At 33.4% G+C, this 20544-nt stretch overlaps 1 protein-coding gene across 8 annotated transcripts in view; it reads left to right on the top strand.

Annotated features, from left to right (window-relative positions):
• kis (chromodomain helicase DNA binding protein kismet) overlaps nt 1–20544 on the top strand; it is an 82777-nt gene that overhangs the window by 59813 nt on the left and 2420 nt on the right. For 7 of the 8 annotated variants that reach the window (XM_074131609.1, XM_074131608.1, XM_074131606.1 and 4 more), the window contains 12 exons: nt 3534–3912; nt 10485–10592; nt 10864–11006; nt 11816–11958; nt 12650–12857; nt 13477–14551; nt 14657–14942; nt 15175–15286; nt 16374–16568; nt 17676–17913; nt 18974–19423; nt 20315–20485. In XM_074131609.1, coding sequence (XP_073987710.1) covers nt 3534–3912; nt 10485–10592; nt 10864–11006; nt 11816–11958; nt 12650–12857; nt 13477–14551; nt 14657–14942; nt 15175–15286; nt 16374–16568; nt 17676–17913; nt 18974–19423; nt 20315–20485 — 3508 coding nt within the window. The remainder of the gene's footprint in view (nt 1–3533; nt 3913–10484; nt 10593–10863; nt 11007–11815; nt 11959–12649; nt 12858–13476; nt 14552–14656; nt 14943–15174; nt 15287–16373; nt 16569–17675; nt 17914–18973; nt 19424–20314; nt 20486–20544) is intronic. The other variant, XM_074131610.1, reaches the window with a different exon arrangement.

Below are 20544 nucleotides of genomic sequence, written 5' to 3'. Positions count from 1 at the left end.
TCTTCTGTTATCTAACATGACATTTTCATTAGTCTAAATGATCGGCAAAATTAACTATTTAATAATTATGAAAAATTCCCTGGACAATAAAGATCCTATTAATGATTAGTTCGGCACGCTAAATAAGTGAGTTAGTTGCAATTAGTAACATTTTTTGGTGCTTAAGACATAGGTATACGAGGTGTGGCTATTAAATAACGAGACTATTGCTGTAAAACATTTTATTTTAAATTTATACTTATTTAGTTATTATCACCTTCAATACACACCCCTCCCCCATCCCTACAACGCTCCATGCGGATTTACCATTATTCGAAACAGTGCTGGAAGTCTTTCTGTGAGCTCCTGCATGACGCGTGCCGCTTTTTCTTTCACAGCTTCAACGGACTGAAATCGTATTCCTTTTAATGCAGATTTGACTTTGGGGAACAGATAAAAGTCACATGGGGCCAGATCAGGCGAATAAGGCGGATGGCCTAAGACTGGGATGTTGTACTTGGCTAGAAACGTCTTGACAGACAATACAGTGTGGGCCGGCGCGTTGTCTTGATGGAGAACCCATGACTGGTTCTTCCTTAAATCAGGTCGTTTTTTCCTTACTCTTTCAAGGAGTTTAGCGAGCACCTTACGGTAGTAATGTTGATTAATTACGATCGATATCTTCATAAAATAAAACTAACACCTCTTACTATACAAACGATGGTTCCGGTCAGACAGATTTCTCTACAAACACGTGAGACGCTGCAATCGAAAGAGAAGGCTTTACGCTGCACATCTGTCGGTCGTTAAGATTTGGCGCATCATAGTTCTTCTGTAGCAGCATCAGTCTTGTTATTTAATAGCCACACCTCATATGTTAAAAAAAAAAAAATTATTTATTTTGTAGTTTAATAAATTACGAGAATGTCAGTATTTTGCAAAAAAAAGTAAATCAAAATTTAAAATAGTACCTTTCCTTTTATTTAATCACGTAAAAAAATGCCAAAATATGGGAGGGAGGATAAATGCCCAAATGAATGCTTTACTAACTTGATACCTGCATCTGTCGTATCATCTGGTCTCCTTGGTCTCCTTTCTGTCTCTAGCTTAATTCGCATAGCGTAGAAATTCGTCATTCCGAAATGTTTAATTTCTTTTGTATTTTTTAATTAGATAATTTAACGAATAAAATATATTTCTTTGACCCTTAATTCTTAACTTATTGTGACTCCGGTTGTTTATTTTCAAAATAAAGTGGGACCCTTATTCGATAAGAGCGCATAAAATAATTAATATTATCTACTTTTATAAAATGCATCAAATAAAGTGCATTCATACTTTCTTTTATAACAAATTCAGTTAAAATCAATTAATTTCATAAAATAGATATCTGCACATAATTCTTTTAATTTTTATTTTCTAGCTATTCAGAATATTTTATTTTTTAATTTTTGCTTAGCTACTTTTTATTTTTTTTAAACTGGCTGATTGCTCCTTATGCTTTTTTTTTTTTTAATTTATCATTATGACAACTCGTTATTTTTCGGCATTAGATACCATTCTTCTCTGCAAGTGAAAATTACAGGTAAAATTTTTGATGTACTAGGTGTTTAAAAATAATTGGATTCCACAACTTGGTGAAAACAGCAACAACTTTGTGTAAGAATAAGATAAGAAAGTTGCCAATTTCGTAATTTTAATATTTTAACATATTCACATTTATAGTAATTAAAATATATGTTATTGTTCTTCTACAACTTGGAACTTATACTATTGGAGGTTTTTAATAATTCCCAAATTGTTTAGCCAAAGTGTAAAGTCGGGCAGCAGTGAATGGGTTCGCTCCTAATGGTTTTTGAGTTAGAGTTTTGATACCAATTCTGATTAGGAGAAACTTAGTAACAATTAATAGTTATTGTTTCCAATTGAATTTTAGGATTTTTATTGAAAATTGCTGGATGAAGATATATTTAAGAAAATCAGTCAGTCCAATTACAATTTAATTATTTGTTTAAGAAATATCCCTCTTGATTGGACGTTAAGCTAGGTTGAGTAGGATTCCATAGATGTTTTAGATTGCTGTGCTTCATTCTTTTCGTTGGCCTCTAGAACTTCGGTTTAGAAAATTGGTTTAGATACTTATAACTTCCTCTCCAAGTTCATAACGATCTTATCAGGGTTTTAAGCATCGAGTTCAGTGATTTAACAGGTGTTCTATGATTGAAAAGTTTGGAGAGGATATGTTCTGCTCTTTGTGATGTTTAATTTTAGTAATGATCGCAATTCTTATCAACATATCAATCAGCAAATTTGCTTAACACAAAATATCCCAAAAAAGGCACTTTTTCCTTAACAATTTTCACGCTTAATAAATGAAAATCACACCTGATTATTGCCATCTAATGCATAAAACTAAAAATGAACAAAATATGTCTTGACACTGGTCACATATTCATTCCTTTATTTTCCTATAAAGAACACGATTTTAATTTTATTCTACATCTTTCTCTTTTCCATTATTTTTGACTATCAAAATCTTTTGTCATCTATCTGTATCAACCATTTCATCATTAATATTAGATTTCCTAAAGAATAATGCTTGTCTCCATCAGAGCGGCATTTAGAGATTTTGAATAAACATAAGCTTTAGCTATTTACGCAACAGAATAGAATTATTTACAGGTTAGGCTCACCATATATAAGCATTGTCTTTTTTGGGTGCCGGCGGGCATCAACATATACCACAATATATTTCTGAGGGTTTATGCTTACTCTAATTTGTTGCATACAGCATCTTTATCTACACTTATAAGATAATGCCAGAGAAAGCCCCTATTAAATAAAAAGAAACAAGAATTAGCAACATTCTAATTTTCTAATAGATAATATTCTGGGTACTCTTCTTTTAATTCCACAAAATATACAAAACATTTACCTACTGTTTAGATTTAGAGGAATCAATTCTTTTTTTTTTTAAAGACCTAAGGTTGAATAATTTTTATAAAATCACTTCTATATCGTTCTTAGTTTCTAAAAAGAGAAACCACTGGGATCATTGTGTCGAAGCATGACAGGCCACCCTATCGGAAACTATTGTAATTGCAAACAAACATATTTAGCCTTTTTAAAAGCATTTATTATTGAATAACGAATTATTTTACATTCTCATTATTTATTATAGTGAAATTGCTTTGAATACGGATTAAGGCACCCGTAAATATTTGGGTAACTCCAATAAATATAAAAAAAACATTTTACTATCACTAAATAAGTTTTATTCTATCAATAAATGAATCAGTTCAAATCACTGAAATAGCATTTGAAGTTATTTTCAAAAATCGCTCAATTTTAGAAATCAATTCTGGCACGAAAGTTGGACTTACCCGGTTATGAACGTCGCATTACATTTATTTTTAAGTACCCACTTCCCAATTATATTCACATGTTTTATCCAGAATATAGATATCCTGTAAAAACTATTTTATGTAGGTACTGTTTTTACCACATTTACTTTATTCGTTTCAATATTTATAATAAAAATATAATTGCTTTAGCGAGGAGAAGGAGATGAAATTAAGTGACGAAGATGATGTATCAGAAACCGCAGGCGGCGTAGCGACCAGTGATGATGTATCTCAAGCAGATACTAACGAAGAACCACCGGCGGGCAGTACACCTTCCAGCACTGTTGCTCCAACACCTTCCACAGCTACAGCGAGTGTCACTACTTCTACTTCGACAATTACTGGGAATGTAGCTACTAGTAGTACAGCAACTATCGGAATGGGAACAAACACTACACCAGAAGAAGTTGATCCAAACAAACCCCAGTGGCCATCTATGGTTGATCTTAATCATAGATTGAGAAGGGTTATCAATTCATATCAGCGAAATTTCAAAAAAGAAGAGATGAAATTAGCTAACAAGGCGAAGGTATTAAAATTTTAATTTTAATAATTTCTGTTTTTCGTTAGATTTTTTTTTTTTTTCTTTAATTGATTATTTATTTGTTTTTTCTTTAATGAATATTTATTCATTAGAAAGAATTAATTAAGCACTCTTTTCTTCCCTTGACAGATATCCCGTCCTTAATTCCATGAGCAATGCTTTACACCAAACAGTATTCACATAACTCTATGAGGCACACGATTTTAAAGAAAATAAAAGCCCTTGTTGCACAGAATTTCTTTTATTATAAAAAAAAATGGAAATAAACATTCATGTCCATTATTTTACATATGTAATCATCCCTCTCAAAATAAGAAAAAAAGAAAAGAAAAAATTAATAACATTTCAATAGTCCTTTTTTAGTGTGGGACACTGGTATTGTACAATACCACTATGCAACTAATGCTTTATATGATGTTCATTCAAACACAACTTTTTACCAAAACAAAGCGGAACTTTGCAGACAGTACAGCACCAGGAAGTGCGAAATTCTTCTTTTTTTTGGTGCTGCACATCCCCTCCGAGTAGTACGTTTTAGTAGATGTTTCGAATCTTTTTTTCGTATTTCCCATGAAACAGTTGGTTTCGATTTTTTTTATCTTGAGTTTTATCTGGTTTCATGTTTTGACCCAATTGTTTATAAACAATATATGAATTAACAACTGCATCCAAATAATAGAGGACAGTATGCGGTGCCACCATTTTTTACTATCGGTCAAGTTTATAATAAATATAATTTTTTTTTCACTTATTTACGCATTTACCATTAGCACTGACAACTGAATGAAAAACTTTAAATAACATATTAACTTATTACTATGAGTAACTTCAACTTTTGATTGAAACCAGTTGCTTTAACGGCGTAATGGCTAACTTCGGTCCAAAACAAATTTACTACTCTGCTACGAAATGCAATGTATAACATTAATGGAAATTACAACAATCTTTTAGATTGAGTTTCCATCCATTTTGTGCACGCACATCTAATGCGTGTTGCCGAGAAATGACTATTCTTTTTCTTTCCTTGATGTGTCACAGATTCCTTTTCAATTTGTTTGTCTCATTGTAAAGCTGTGGACTTTTATGGTTGGATGCCTTCACATCGTGTGAAATCGAGAAAAAATTTCTACGTTAACATTATCTCCTAATTTAATATTATATAATACACTGGCAAAATTAAATATTTTACCAACCATTAACTTGCGACGAATTCCGACCTAGCCTCTGGTCTAGGTCAACTTCTGTCGTTCCTATCTGATTCTGCAGATGCTATCTCTTTGTCTACTGATTTTTAGCCGATGTATATCCTGGATAGAATAACCACTACCATGTTACATGTCGAGAGTGTACTGAATCGCTAAACTCGGATTAGATTCCACTGAGGGGCTCGTTTATTTAGGAGAATTTGTTTAAAAAAAAACCTTTAAAATTCGTTTAGATTTAAAACAAATTCGTGATTCCTTCAATTAGATCCACATACGAGTATTTGTTAATCCATAATCGTATATTTGGCTACATGCTGTCAGTTCAGCCACAGTCCCTTAGCAGACTAAGTTACAAAATTCAAGAGGCTTTCCTGATACCCCGCAAGGATTAAATCACAATCATTGCCTCTTGTCTCTGTTGTTAACTTTTTGCCTTTTTGCTGGACAAAGTTACCTTGAAGAGTAACTCATCTGGATTCAAATCATCTGGATTGAGATAGAATATTTAAAAAAATAAAATAAAATAAAGAAGGTGCTTTGAGACCATTCAACGACCCATATCTATGGAGAAGTATATTATTGCATCCATATGTGTTAAATTTGCCTAGGTAGCACATTGCTCCTCTGTAGAGTTTTTAGGCAATGAAACTTGAAACTTTGCCTACTTACTCAGACTAGCGTTATGGTACAATCTTGTCCATATTAACTTATATTTTCTTCTTAATCACAAATTCCAGCCATTTTATATAATTTTAAAAGTAATCCAAGTGAGCGATTAAGCATTTAACGTTTGAAGGATTAATAAGAAGGTTTAAACATAACACATACATTTCTTCTTTACTCACCTTTATTTTCAAATCAATTATGTAAGTTAACAGCAGTTAGTAGTTTATATTCCCTGCACATTATTTATGATTTAGGAAATTAATTGAAATGTTGCATGGAGTAATTATTGTTTTAATTGCATGAAAAAGTAAATAATTTGCGATGTGTTTTTTTATTTAATATTTTATTTTATTAAAAACATAGTTGTGTCTTCTTCTTCTTCCCATGGTGCTACAGTCCTATAGTAGGACCTGGACTTCATTCACTCTTTCAAAGAGTGCCACTCTTTCCTGTCCTCGGCTTTTAGGTGCCATCTTCTAACACCCACCAGATCTCTTTCGCAGATCTCTTTTTATGTCATCCAACCATCTTATCCTGGGACGACCTCTACGTCTTGCGCCCACCGGTGTCCATATAATACTTCTTTAGGAACTCGGTGATGGAGCATCCGTTCAACATGGCCGAGCCACCTCAGCCTGCCTTTTCTGTGATACAAGAAACTATGTCGGGTTCTCCGTATAGTTTCTTGAGTTCTTCGTTCTTTCGGAGCCTCCATTCACCGTCAGCGTATACCGGGCCGTAAATTTTTCGCAATACTTTTCGCGCCCATATCCTCAGCCATACATCACTACCGGCCTTATTATTGTTTTATAAATAATAATTTTCGCCGGACGTGACAAATTCTTAAACCGCAAAACTTTTTGTAACGCATTACCTGTTTCCTGCAGTTACTCTTCCTTTTATTTCAGCGGTTATGACACAATTTGCTGTCAGTATGGAGCCAAGGTATTTGAATTTGTCGCATGTGGAGAAGGTATAATTGAGAATCTGAACTTGCTCTTCTCGTTGACTCTGGAGCCTTGAGGTGCGCATAAGCTTTGTCTTCTCTTGGTTTATCTCCAGACCTCGTTTTTTGGCTGCTTGTTCAAACTCTTCAAATGCTCTCCTCCTAATGCTGCCCTTGACCTAGCAATAATTAACACGTCATCCGCATATGCCAAGTGTTGGGTCATCCTGTTGTACATGGTGCCCCCCTGGTTCGTCCTTATGACTCTTATGTTTCCAGGCATATGTTAAATTTCAAGGGAGAAGTCGGGTCGCCTTGTCTCAATCCTCTTTCAATGGGGAAGCTCTCAGACGGCGAGTTTTGTATTTTGTTAGTTGTGTCGTTACTATGTTAAATATTTAAAGTTAAAAAACAGGTAGGACCCAAAATCTGATGGATTTAAAGTATAGGCAATTAAAGTCAGTTTTAGAAATTTGAGGAAAAAAGAAATGAAATCATCCACAAGGAGAGTAACTGTTAACTTTTAGGTACTATTTATTTTCATTACGCTTAGTAGTAAAAAATTTCAAATAAAGATCCTCTCGCTCTCAACGTCAAATTATTTATCAACTTGAAGCCTTTTTTTCTATCTCTTCGTTGCCGTTGGAACTTGATGCAACTCAGAGCTCCCATCGGACCAAACAGATAAAAAATCCGAAGGAGTTAGATCCGAAAGGACTGTAAAGAGGAAGAGGTAAGAGAGCCCACAACCCACTTAGCCACTAGTTTCCAGCGTCATTTCTGCCGTATGAGGAAGAAAAAGCACACCCTTCCTCTGATGGACATTGCCTCATCAGCGCGGGCTTGATTTCATTTTCAATATTGTTTGGGTAGTACAAGCTATTGGTAGTGCTGGTCGTGGACGCTTTTGCGGTCACTTTTAAATTTTTTCACCTAAGCGTGAACATTTGCTCGGTTCATTTGGTGTTTGTTACAATGAATACATATTTAGGATTCCGCTAAATAATAACTGTTTTCTACGTCTTTAAGGTTAGACATGAGCAAAGAGTTTTGTTGTTTCGGAGTATTTTTGTATTTAGATCAAAGTAATTGAAGTTTAAGGTAGTAATATTTTAAGTGTGCACTTTTTTTTTTTTTTGCTTTTTGAAACGAAATTTTCATATATATTATATGTATACATATTCGAACTTTCCTTCAAAAACACCCCCAATGATTTCTATTTTTGTTTAAAAGTTGTCACAAATTTGAATGTGTTTTTTTTTTCAATGATCAAGGCGCGTCAACATCCGAGGTTATTGGAGCTTTATTCAGTGCACTACCGGCCTCCGGACATTGTTCTCTCGTTTACCGAACAGTGAGCTGTAAGAACCTCCTAGAATCTAAGGGTCAGCAGCTGGATTCGAACCTGGGTCCTCCGAATGGGAATCCATTACGCTAACCGCATCGCTAATCCCTACTCTCTATTTGTTTTTTATTTTATTTAATTAGTGTGAGATAACAAATTAAGAAAAAAAAATCTGCTCTCAACAACCCCAACAAGGTGAAATCGGGCAAGACAGTCTTTTCTGTACCTTACGACAGTATTGTGAGATAATCACCGTTTTTATGTGGCGGGGTTTAACGTCCTCCTAACTGACTCTGTTCATACAAGTCTAATACAAATAACCTTCAATCTAAGATAAAACTGTCAATTAGAACTACTTTAAACGACACTGTCACTGCAAAATATTTCTTTCGTTGTTATTAATAAATTTTAAAAGTATTTGATAGTATTTTCAAAAATATACATAAATATTATGAATATTTGTTTTTCATTTAGTATATGTGCTTTTTTGTTTGAATTTTTTTGAATGGAAATTCTTGTTTGTATTTTGTTGAATGGCAAAAAGTGTAGTATCGTGCCATCATAAAATCTTTGGTTAAGACGGTTTTGTGGACCACGAAATTCGTCGTAAAGTCGAGAAAGGTTTGTAATGAAGCTTATCCTTTCATTTCAACAGTGAACTAGCACCGAATTTGCCCTGTCTCTTAGAAGATGATCTATTTAAAGGTCCAAAAGCAAAGCCGAAATAGAAAAATATATCTTGAGTAGTCTAATAATCTGGAATCATTAAAAAAAGGAAAGACAAAAAAACAACGCGATTTGGTTGTAAGCTAAGAACACCCAAAGCTAATTAGAGAGATAGTTTTGTTGGTGGTCCCAATCTAATAATAATCTTTATTACTGTAAAGTAATATATAAAGATTTTTAGAAGTTTTTTCAATTTTTTTCCGGCTCGGTCAACTTTTTACTTTTTTAGACGAATTCACTAAATTTTGTGGTCTAACTTTTAAAGTTTTAAACACAGATAGATAGATAGATAGGTTGATTAAACTAGGGCGTCCTCAAGGCCTACGCCACTGCGACCCCTTTAGATCTATTGTGGCTCCCCTCACTCTAAAGCTCATCCTCCAGACCTGTCCTTTTCATCAGACTTAATGGTAGAGAGCGGCTCTTGGGTAAAACTCACGAACCTTGGTTTTTCCTCCCCGAGAAGTAACATCCTTATCCATACGAGCCCCTAGCACTGACACAACACGTGCTCCTCCTCTTCCTGACAGAACCTGCAAACGCTATCATCTGCCAGGCCCACATGCGATGTATGTGTTTCCTGAGCCTGCAGTGGCCAGTTAATAGGCCTACAATCATCCTTATACCTCCACGGCCTTGACGGATTAATTCTGCAGTCAGCCTCGGCGAATAGCCTTTAATGAACTCCTTCGCCTGTCTCTGCCCAATGGTGGCAAGCCACCACTGTTGAGACCTACTCTGCAACCATAAGTTAATGGCCGCAGTCTTCACACACTTCGGAACCCCAAAACAGACAGGGCTCCGGGCCAACGAAGTAGCAGAGCCTTCCCGGGCCAATAAATTTGCCGCTTCGTTTCCCTTATGACCTGAATGACCAGGTACCCAAACCAGAAAGACCTTATTATGGTCACTAATTTCCTTCTGGGCACCCAGACAGTCCCAAACCAGCCTTGACTTGACCTGGTAAGAACTAATAGCTCGTAAAGCAGCCTGACTGTCCGAAAAAATTATGACTTTAGAATCAATAATTCCTCGCCCGTTAATCTCGGCAGCACAAAGTTTTAAACATACTTAGTGATCAAATTGTAAATATATAGTCATCACAATAACTATTACAGTTAGGAGTGGACCAAATTTTAGTTTGTTTTAAGAACATACTATTTTTAATTTCTTATTTTATGGGTGATTGTCAAAAATTTTTTGTTTTTTTACATTCTTCCTCCATAACTTTTTAAAATAATCATAAGTTAATTTTTATTATTTTATTTTGAAAGTTTATGGAGGAAGAAAGGAAAATATGTTTTTTTGTTTTAAGTAGTACAAAATAAAACACAGTGTACTTAAAATGTTCAGAGAATGTGGCTATATTATACTCAAATAGTTAAAACAATACAATTCATCAGTTGGTGTGATGTTAAGCTAGCGCTAGCTCATAAATATTTCTCTAAATGTAAGAAAAAGATTAATACATTTTTTTTTCATTCACGGTTTCATTGCCAAAATGGAAACGATTATTTTTTAAGAAAAGCATAATGTCATTTAATTCAAAAACAAACTTGAGTGGTTACCTTTATTATTATTTGTTAATAATTTTGTTAGAGTTTGGGGTGTTGTAATTTTGTTTGGTGGTGGATGTTTTCTATATAGTAGTTGTGAAATGTGTGCTTAGCAATCGAGTGGTGTTGTGGCCGGCGGGGATGGACAGTCTGCCCTGGACATATCCACCCTGATGGCTGCCCGCGGCTGGGACTGGCACCAGCTCGCCATGTACTTGTGGGTGCGTACATTATCTATCTAAATTTCTTAATTCTCTCTTTGATAGAAAATCCTTTGTTGATTTAACTCACAACCAAAACCTTGGCCATTAAACATAATAGTATTGTATTAAATAGTACATTTCCCTTGAGGAAATAAGAAGTATTTACTGTATTACCTGTAATTATTTAGTCTAAAGTAGAGGTGCATTTTATGAAGTATTAAACTACACAATTATATTTTTAAAATATATATTTTAACTTTTACTTCATATATTTATAATAAATTTATAGAAAGTTGATAGAAGAGAGAAATTTGAGCAAATAGTTAAAGAAAGGGAACGACAAAAACTAGAAGTAAGCCAGAGAAAATGGACTAGACGCGAAGAGCAAGATTTCTTCAGGACCGTTTCAACGTATGGCATTGAATACGACAGGTTAGCATTGGAATTATCCCAGTTAGTTATATTAAACCATAAATTTATTAGAAAGTACTAAACTGGATATAATTTTTGAATAAACTCTTCTTCTTTTAAAATAATGAAAAAAAATCTTGGAAGATCAACGTTTAAAACCAAATTAGTTCTATTAAGGACAAAAATATATGTTCATTTTTTTTTTTTTTTAATTTAAGGCGCGTCAGCGTCTGAGCTTATAAGCCCAGAGCATTTTTCAATTTACTGCCGGCCTCCGTACAGAGTTGTCTCGTTAAAGACTACACGCTTCATCACTAGAAAGTTAGCTGTGAGAAACTCCTAGAAAAAGAGAGTTTAACGGCCGGCAACTGTATTCGAATCCAGGATCTCTGCACAGAAATCCAACTAGCTAACCACTGATCTAATTCCTACCATAAAAAAAAAAAATTAAAAAATCTTCCTGCCAATAGGTTTTGTCAAGGAATTTAAAAAGTACTAAGAAAAGCTTAAAATTATTTTGTTCCAAACTTCGTGTTACTGTTTAAGAACTTGAAAATCTTCAATATCTTTAAAAATTAGTGTTTTATGTTTGAACTGAATTATAAACACATTATGTTGCTGATCAAAATGTGACATTTTTCCGAAGGATCTTGTTGCAACTTAGCAATGTAAAATCGTCAGCATTACATTAGTAATTGTTATGCACTACATTAAAAATTCATAATAAAAATAAATTGATTTAAAAAAGTCAATTATTCGTTTCGATTAATTATTCCTTAATTAATTAATTAATTAATCATTCCTTAATTTTTTCTTTTTTTTTTTAATAGGCAAAAGAAAAAGTATGAATGGAATAAGTTCCGTGCTATTTCCAAATTGGATAAAAAATTTGACGAGACATTAACAGAATATTTTATTGCGTTCTCAGCGATGTGCAAGAGAGTTTGTGGCATCAAACTTAATCCAGAAGAAGGTATTTATTATTTTGTTTTGATTTAAGACTCGTTGACATCTGAGGATATTGGCGCACAGAGCTATTTATTTGTACATTGCCTGCCGGTTTTCGAACAAACTTTTTTCGTTACAGGCAGCACATTATAATTGGACTGTGAGCTACAAAAAGCTTCTAGGGATAAAAAAAAATTGAAGGGTCGGCATCTGGGATCTCTGCGAGAAATCCAGTATGCTTAATACTGAGTTAAAACCTTCCCTGATATGTTTATGTAGTAAAGTAATCGCCTATTTTTTACAGGCGGAGCTTAATGCCTAACTACCGATTAGGTGTCGTGGTCAAGGGTGTAATAAGCACATGCTTCTTTTGTTAATTTTTCTCTAACTACACGCGGGATTTGAACTAGGGTTCTCTCACTTACAAATCCACGTTGGTGACCACTGCTCTAAAACCCCGCCCCTTTTATATGTATAAATAAAATCGAATTCTCACACTAATAATGCGATGCTAGTAACAAAATTGTTTTGTAAAAGTCTAATTTTCCTGAAACAAATCCTGAACAAATTTGTTGAAACTATGAAATGGCTGCTCCGGCTAAATGCCAATGAAAAAGGAATTGATCCCGAAATTTAATATTTTCTGTAAACAAACTACTAATACTGCTAACGACCTACTTCTATTTTAGTGAAATTTTCTTTGATATTGTTTGCAGAGTGTACAGACCTAGTTGTAGAGGCGATAACGGAAGATAGAGCCAGAAGAGTACTGGAGAGAATCTCATTACTAAGTAAAATTAGGGAGGAAACATTAGTTCATCCGCAGTTAGACGCAAGATTAGCTCTGTGTCAACCGTCTGCAGATGTACCAGAGTGGTGGATACCGGGGAAACATGACAAAGATCTGCTTATTGGAGCTGCAAAGTATGGTTAAACTTATTCTTTTATATATATTTTTTTAATTCATAGAGCATAGTTTAATTAGGCGAATTGGATTTTTAATTAAATTTAAGATTAATCCATCCTTCATTCAAAATGAATATTTTTTCAATACTCAATTTAAGTACAATGTCGGATCTGCAATGATAGGTGAAATCCCACCAAAATTAAATTTCAAACTTTGTATATTGGACTGAAGGCTTCAAATATAAGTAGTCAAATGCACAATTAGATAGATGTAAAAATAAAAACCTTGATATTACAACACAATAATTAATATTTGTTCTCCGCGATATCGCATTTCTTTATTTTAAGACTATATTAAGTTATTACATACTTAATACGAGTATATACTCCCTCACATGTTAAAATAGACTGTAATGAAAGAACCTTTACATTGTGGAACTCAACGTCTGTAAACAAATTTGATGAACGGATCTCTGAAAATCAAAAACTGTTGCAATTAAAGAAAACATGATTCCTATGGTAATAAGTCGTTGATACGATAATAAGTTGTAATTTATTTATGTATTTATTTATTTAATGTATATAGAATTTCTAAACATTTTTATTAACTGGCTTAATCCGTTGTTATTAATTGCAGACATGGATTGGGTAGGACAGATTTTTTCATTCTTAATGATCCTGAACTATCATTTCATGAAGTGGCTAGAAAGAATGTGATGAATTTAAAAGGAGAAACTAATATTAAGCTAGAGAGACCTGAAGATTTTATCCCACTAGATAAGAATGAAATTGTGGTTAAACTTGAGAAAGGAGAGGGGACATTAAAAATAGAGAAAGTTGGTGTTAAACAAGAAATCGATGTGCCCGAATCTGTAAAAAAAGGCGAAGATAAAGAAAGACAAGAAGATGGAGCAGATGTAGTAACAGAAATTAAAACGGAAAATGCGGCCAACGATGACAAGAAAACTAAAGGCGAAGAGCCTGATGGGACCAAAGAAGTTGATCGAGCCGATAAATCAGATTTTCCAACTAAAGGTAGCAAAGATGAAATAGGCAAAGAACAACAAAGTACCGAAATAAGTGAATCTTCTTCTACTAAAGAAGAGGTGGAAAGTTGTGAAAGGACAGGGGAAAAATGTGAAGTTAGTGAAATTATTTCTGCTAAAGGCGAAACAAACTGTGGAAATAGTGAATCTTTTGTCAATTCTAGTGTTAATGTAGAAAAACAAGGTAGTGAAGTTTTTCAAGATAAAGGAGAAGTGAAAGTCGAGAAGAAAGCTACAGATGAAGTAGGTGATAAATCAGTGGAAATGAATTTATCAACCACTGAGCAAGATTTGCAAGAAAGTGCAAGTTCTGCTGAAAAATGTAAACCTTCTTTAAGTGAAAGTACTGTGGAAAAGAAAAGTGTTACTACAGAAACAAGTGAAGACGTAAAACAAGTGACAGTTTCGGAGGAGAGTGTCCAGTCAAGTGGTAAAGTAGATAAAGAAACAATAGTAAAAGCTGAAGACTCTAAAGAAATGGAAGGCATTGAGAGATTCAAGGCAATGTTCCCTGAACTGGAGGTGATGCAGAAATTACCTGAAATAGATACTACTGTGGTTACTGCACCAGAGAAGACCACAATCCCGGTACCTAGACCATCGTTGGATTCCACTGTTGCTCAATTAATTGCTCACAGCTATCAGAATCCTATCAAATGGCCAAAGGTTTGTTACTTATGTTTTAAATTTCATAATATTGTAGAATTAAAGTACACTTATAAAATGATTTCTGCGAGAAATATATTACATCAATATCGTATTTTATTTTAGGAACATGCCTTACAAGTAAGATTGCAGCATATAGTGCATGCCGTAGAACACAAGGAATGGCCTGTAGGAAGGAATTTTACTGCATATCCTGAAGAATGTTCTGTGCCAACACATCATGTAACGGGTTCATCACAAACCCAAGGAGGAATAGATGAGGTTCTCAGAAATACTTATAGTGAACCGTCTGAGGTTATCACAATTACAACTGACCATGGCCTTAAAGGTAGTTCTTCGTTGCCTGCCAAACGAAAGAGGCATATTGCAATAGATGTCGAGACAGAAAGAGGTATTTTTCACTTATAATGAATTCTTTGTTCATAAATAATATCTGTCTTTAATGAAATAGTGATTACTTTTTTTCTTCAGTCTAAATAAATAAAACCTGTGATAAGTTGAAATGTGCATGCTTGTTCCTACCTGACCAATAATTGTATGCAAAACTGTTACAGAGAAAGACAATATGTAATTGAATGCTCGTATTACAAACTGAAGAAATTTATTGTAATTTTATTTTTCAGCTAAGTTACATGCCTTATTAAACAGCACTAATTTACAACTGCAACACTCCATGAAACATTCGCCTAGTACGCCTTGGGATCATACAGACGAATCATTATCTGAAGATTCAAGGTAAGTAGAACTTTACTTTATTTCTTTAATCTGAAAATTAGGTTTTTTATTCAAAGTCAAATTTTTGTTACAAAGAATTGTAGTTTTCGAAGCACAAAAATGTAATGAAGCTCTACGTAATGGTATTACTATGAAACGAAGAAAAATTGCTTATTGCATTTACTATGTTTATATATTATATAAAATCGTCATAAAAATTTCTGTCAAATTCCATCAAATGAATGTGCTAAATTACCGGACGTTTTTCAGATTCAAGAAATACTAGTGAAATCCTTTGCATTTCCTCCATTTTATAATAAATATAAATTATTTTAAGTAGATTATGTCGAAAATGCTATTTTGCGGAAATAAGTTTATGGTACTAGTTCAACATAATTTTTGATTAAAGAGCAAAGTAGCGTAGTAGATAAAATTTATGTAAGTTTGGAAACAGACTTCTTATTTTGCTATACAAACGAACAAATCTGTTTTGCTCAATTATAAATTAGATATTCAAAGTTCATATAGATCCAATTGAAAGCAGAAAATAAGTAGATGAGTCTCGGTAATAGAAGAAAATCATGTGATTTCTTCTTTATTAATAAATTGTTACCTAACAACTAATCTTAAAATTTGAGTAATTAACATTAAACAGTTAATTTAACTTTCAAAACTAACGAATTTTTCATTTTCTAACAGATAAAAGGTGGAATGTGTGAATTAGAGTATTTAAATGGTGGGGTAAACAATTTAAAACACATTCATTAATTATAAAAACATACCTGAAGGCAAATAACTAAATTTGTCCTGTTGTACATGATAAGAACTGCTCAAACATTTCTAATTTACTATAAAACGTTTTAGTACTTCGGTCAGTAGATTTGGATTTAAACCTATACTTTATTCTAACATAAAACTTCTATACAGAGCAAAAAAATGGCATGAAAACTTCAGAATAATCTGATAAATAAATTCAGCTGGTTGAGGGTTATGCCATTTAGCACCTGACTCTTGAAGGCTCATATCTATCTTGTGAAGCTACTATATTCTATTATTATAGGTCATTTAATTTTACCACAATAACTTCATAAATTGCAAAATTTTACAGGAGATCTACTCCATTGACTGGTGTGCCGACATTGCAGCCTCCTCCTGCTCACCAACAGTCGCATGTAACACCTCGAATGCTGTCAATGCCGTTTGATCTCAAATATCACCCAGGAGCACCGTCAGTGCCTGATAAATCCACCACGCCTCTACCATCTTCCCCAGGATCTATGGCGCCAATTGATCTCTCTTCCGGGTTAGTTCTTTCTTCGAACTGAAAGTTATAAATAAAGGATTTTATATGAAATGAAATTAAAAATATTTATTTCATATACTCATAAGTAGAATATAGAAACTAGAATATATAGAAACATAGTTACCTTATACAAAATTGTACGTAAAAAAAATTATCCAAAAGAAATTTATTAAATAAGTACCAAATTCACCACGTAGACGAAGCAAACACGATCCTTAAGTCCGACTTAAGGAATCTTTTTTCTTTTTTTTGTCTTTCTTAAATATATATTGTAAATATGATTTATATTATTCTTTTAATATCTAATAATTCATGTTAGGGAAGGGATTAGCTTTGCGGTTAGCGTACTGGACTCCCACGCGGAGGTCCCGGGTTCGAATCCAGCTGCTGACCCTTAGATTTTCTCTTCGTAGGAGCTTCTTACAGCTCACTGTCCGGTGATGGACAGTGTTGTCTGTAACGAGAGAACACTGTTCGGAGGCCGGCAGTGCACTGAAAAAGCTCCGGGCGCCAATAACCTTAGATGTTGACGCGCCTTAAATCATAAAAAAAAAATTATAATAATAATTCATGTTATACACAAAAAAATATATAGTTAATTAAATACATTTTCCTCATAATATAGATGATTAGGCATTCAGCGTAATTAGCTAGAGCTAAACTGAGTTTTTTAAACAGAAAATATATTTGTATTGTTGAAATAGGAACCGTCGAAAGGGATATACTTTCCTCTATATCGTAAAATTCTTTTTTTCGAGCTGTGTTTTTGTGCGGACAAAGTAGTGTAAACAATTTTTTTAAAAAAGTATAAATATTGTTCAGGCTATAATTTCTTGTTATCTTTCATTTTTAGTTATTAGTACTGCTTATCATGCACTCTAATATGGCGTAGAATACTCTAATATGGATCTGTAGAATATATAATGTTCATAAAATGTATTAGAGCAACTCCACATTTCTGAATTCTGAAATTAGCTTCAAGCTTAATTCAAAAAATGCTAGCATACATTATGAAAAATTATTTAAATAGAGATTTCTTTGGGTACAAAATAATTATTTAACCAAAACCTATGCTAACTATGTCACTATTTTGTTTTTTGTTGACAGATCGCAAAAAGGAAACAGCAGTGAATCAACAATGACAAGCTGCAGTAATTCATATCTTGAAGAAGTACAAGACTTCTCAATGCCTAATAAAAAACAAATGCATCAACAACATTATCACTCACAGAGTCAACAGCAAACACAGTCACAACAATCGCAGCCACAGCCTCAACATCAACATCAACAAAGTAAAGGAAAACTTGATGACATGTTAAGCAAGCTAATGCAAAAGAAAAATTGCGTATGTAATTTATAAATTTTTTATTATTTTTAAGACATTTTCTTATAATTTTCTCAGCATTGTCTCGTTTCAGAAGTTGGTCACGAAATCAACTTTTCTGTGAAAATGTCCCACATGAAAGGGTTGGAGATATATTCATTTATTGTTTCGTTGTGCACGAGTTAATAAAAAAAAGTAAAGTCAATAAAGTAGTGCTTAGTTGACCAATCCGGCTGCAAATATTATCGGAAACATCGATAGTTACTTGGAGCTTTTTTCCGTTTTTTCAAATTATTTTATCACTCTCACTATAGGGAATTGATTGATTAACCGTCACAGTGTGCATGATTTTACTATTTCTGTCAGATTTCTAAAGTATTAGCTTTTAAAAATGTGTATAGAAGACACCAGCACAGACAACATAACAATTAGGGCTTGTGTTCATCCATACCAATGCACCTTGAACCTCCTCAATCAAACAGTAGTATGGCTTCACGATCTTTAAACCTCTCAAGATCAGCTGGGAAGCTTAAAGCATCATCTTTGGTAATTAAAGGTCTACCACGGTAGGAATGTGGGCATCTTTGGAACAAAATATCCAAATTTCCGGAATCAACGTTAACTAACTTCACTATTGGTGCCCCAAAAAGCTTATTTTTCAAGTCAGTTTCACATGCGCTTTGTATGTGAGCCGTTTAAATAAAATTGTCTGAATTTCCTTACTCGACATGTCGCAGTAGTTCTAGTTCTAAAGAAAGGTTGCAGAGTAAAGGTGAAGTAAAAAACAATAGCGCACTCATAAAAAGCAAAAAAATTCTCTTCAGGATTGTTAATGCCAAAATTAACTTCCTAACAAACAATATCGATTTGTCCACCTTCCTTTGACAAAAATATTTTATAATATGGTATTTTTTGATAATGTTTAATGATTATATTTGAAAATTTAGATTGCTTAAGAGAAAGTTGTGTGAGTGATTCTCTCCAATTTTTTTTTTGTATTTTTATTATTTGTATGTTCTAAGTCTGTTTATTATTGCTAGTTAATTTAATTTATATCTCAAAGTGAAATTATATTTTTCAGCCTGTGGAAGAACCAGTTATCGGCAAAGAAAAAAAGCGAAGGAAATTAGATGAGATAGTTTTAGGTCTCTCAGCAGCCAAAGAGCAGTTAAGTGACAAAAAACCTTCTTCAGTGTCCCCTAGTGTGACGGTCACATTGTCAAACAAAGGTAACACATCATCGTTGCCTAGATCTGTTGCACAGTCACCTGGTGCTCCATCTCCTTCTTCTAAACCTTCTCCATCAGAAACATCTTCTTACCTAGCTGAACAGCATAGTCTTTTGTTAAAACAACAGCATCAATTGCAGCAACAAATATTACAACAGCAACAGGCTGCACTTAAACTTTCTCAGCCAAGTTCTGCTGCAGCTGCTCAAGTCCAAAGGAAAACGTACGAGGCAATGATAGCTGATATATCTAAAGTTGCGGATTTTTCAGCCAAAATTAGTTCCTATTCTCACGAAGCTAAGGTATTTAACTTATTTTCAGTACTTTTTACCACATCTTTTTTTACCCCCATTTCAGATTATATTTTTACTAATTTTTCGAGACTGTTGAACTAATTTCAAAAAGACTGAACTCTTAAGAAGATTGTGGAGGAAAGTTGGAAGATAATAATCTAATCTTAATGTTACTTACTTTTATTGACTATTTCACTCTACCTCAAAAGAATATCGCATATTTGATAAGGTAGGGAGGAGGAAGATCGCTGTTATATCCGTAATAGAGAAATGGTTTTGTTTTTAATTCTGTATCGGATTTTCATTGGGCTTCAGTGATTGTTTCATCAGGTTCTTGTAGGGAATATGACTTGTGCTTTCAATGTTTTAAAACTTAGCTTTTTAAGCGTTAGGCTTACAATAATATTTTCTATCTTAAAAATTAAATCTTAGTTGGCATCTCCCTACAATTTCATTTATTTATTAGTTAAATATATTGATACGTTCTCAAGATAGAATACAAATCTAATTGTAGGTATTTATCTTATTAAATGTGCAATTTTAATTTAAAACCATTAGTCTATTTTATTTCATTTATTATTATAATTTTTTTATTTTTCTAAAGTATTAGATGCTATTTAAACAACGGATGGGCTACGGTTAAATTTAATAATGAGTTCTGCTGTTTTAGACAAAAAATAAATAAATTAAGGATGATTAGGATTTTTAGTATAATTTCCTAGAGTTGCTAGAAAGAGTAACGTCCAATACTTCTTTTTGATTTCTTACCACTGGTATTACAACTTTTCCTTTTTTTGTTAAGATTATATTTACTAATAAAATATAATTAATAAAATTTCTTTCTGACTAATAAATTCTAAGATTTGAACTGTATTTTGATATTACCAATTTGAAACACAGGTAAATAAATGGCTTGCTGAACAAAGTGGTGTAATGCCTGAACAACCTCTGTCTGCTGACTTTCTCACGCCTCGTAGGAGGAGGCCACGTGTGGATCCTACCCTGCTTGACTGGAAGAAACTAACGGGTGAAGAGAATGTTTCTGTAATCAATAGGATCAATGGCAAGAAGGTATATATAATACATGTATACACACAACTATTACACAGCTATGAAATGAATTTTTTAAC

The sequence above is a fragment of the Rhodnius prolixus genome, unplaced genomic scaffold (assembly GCF_049639745.1).
Source record: "Rhodnius prolixus isolate KJV_2025 unplaced genomic scaffold, Rpr scaffold_4, whole genome shotgun sequence".
Classification (NCBI taxonomy): Eukaryota; Metazoa; Arthropoda; class Insecta; order Hemiptera; family Reduviidae; genus Rhodnius; species Rhodnius prolixus.
Note: the sequence above shows the minus strand (reverse complement) of the source record. Positions and strands in the feature narration are given on the sequence as shown.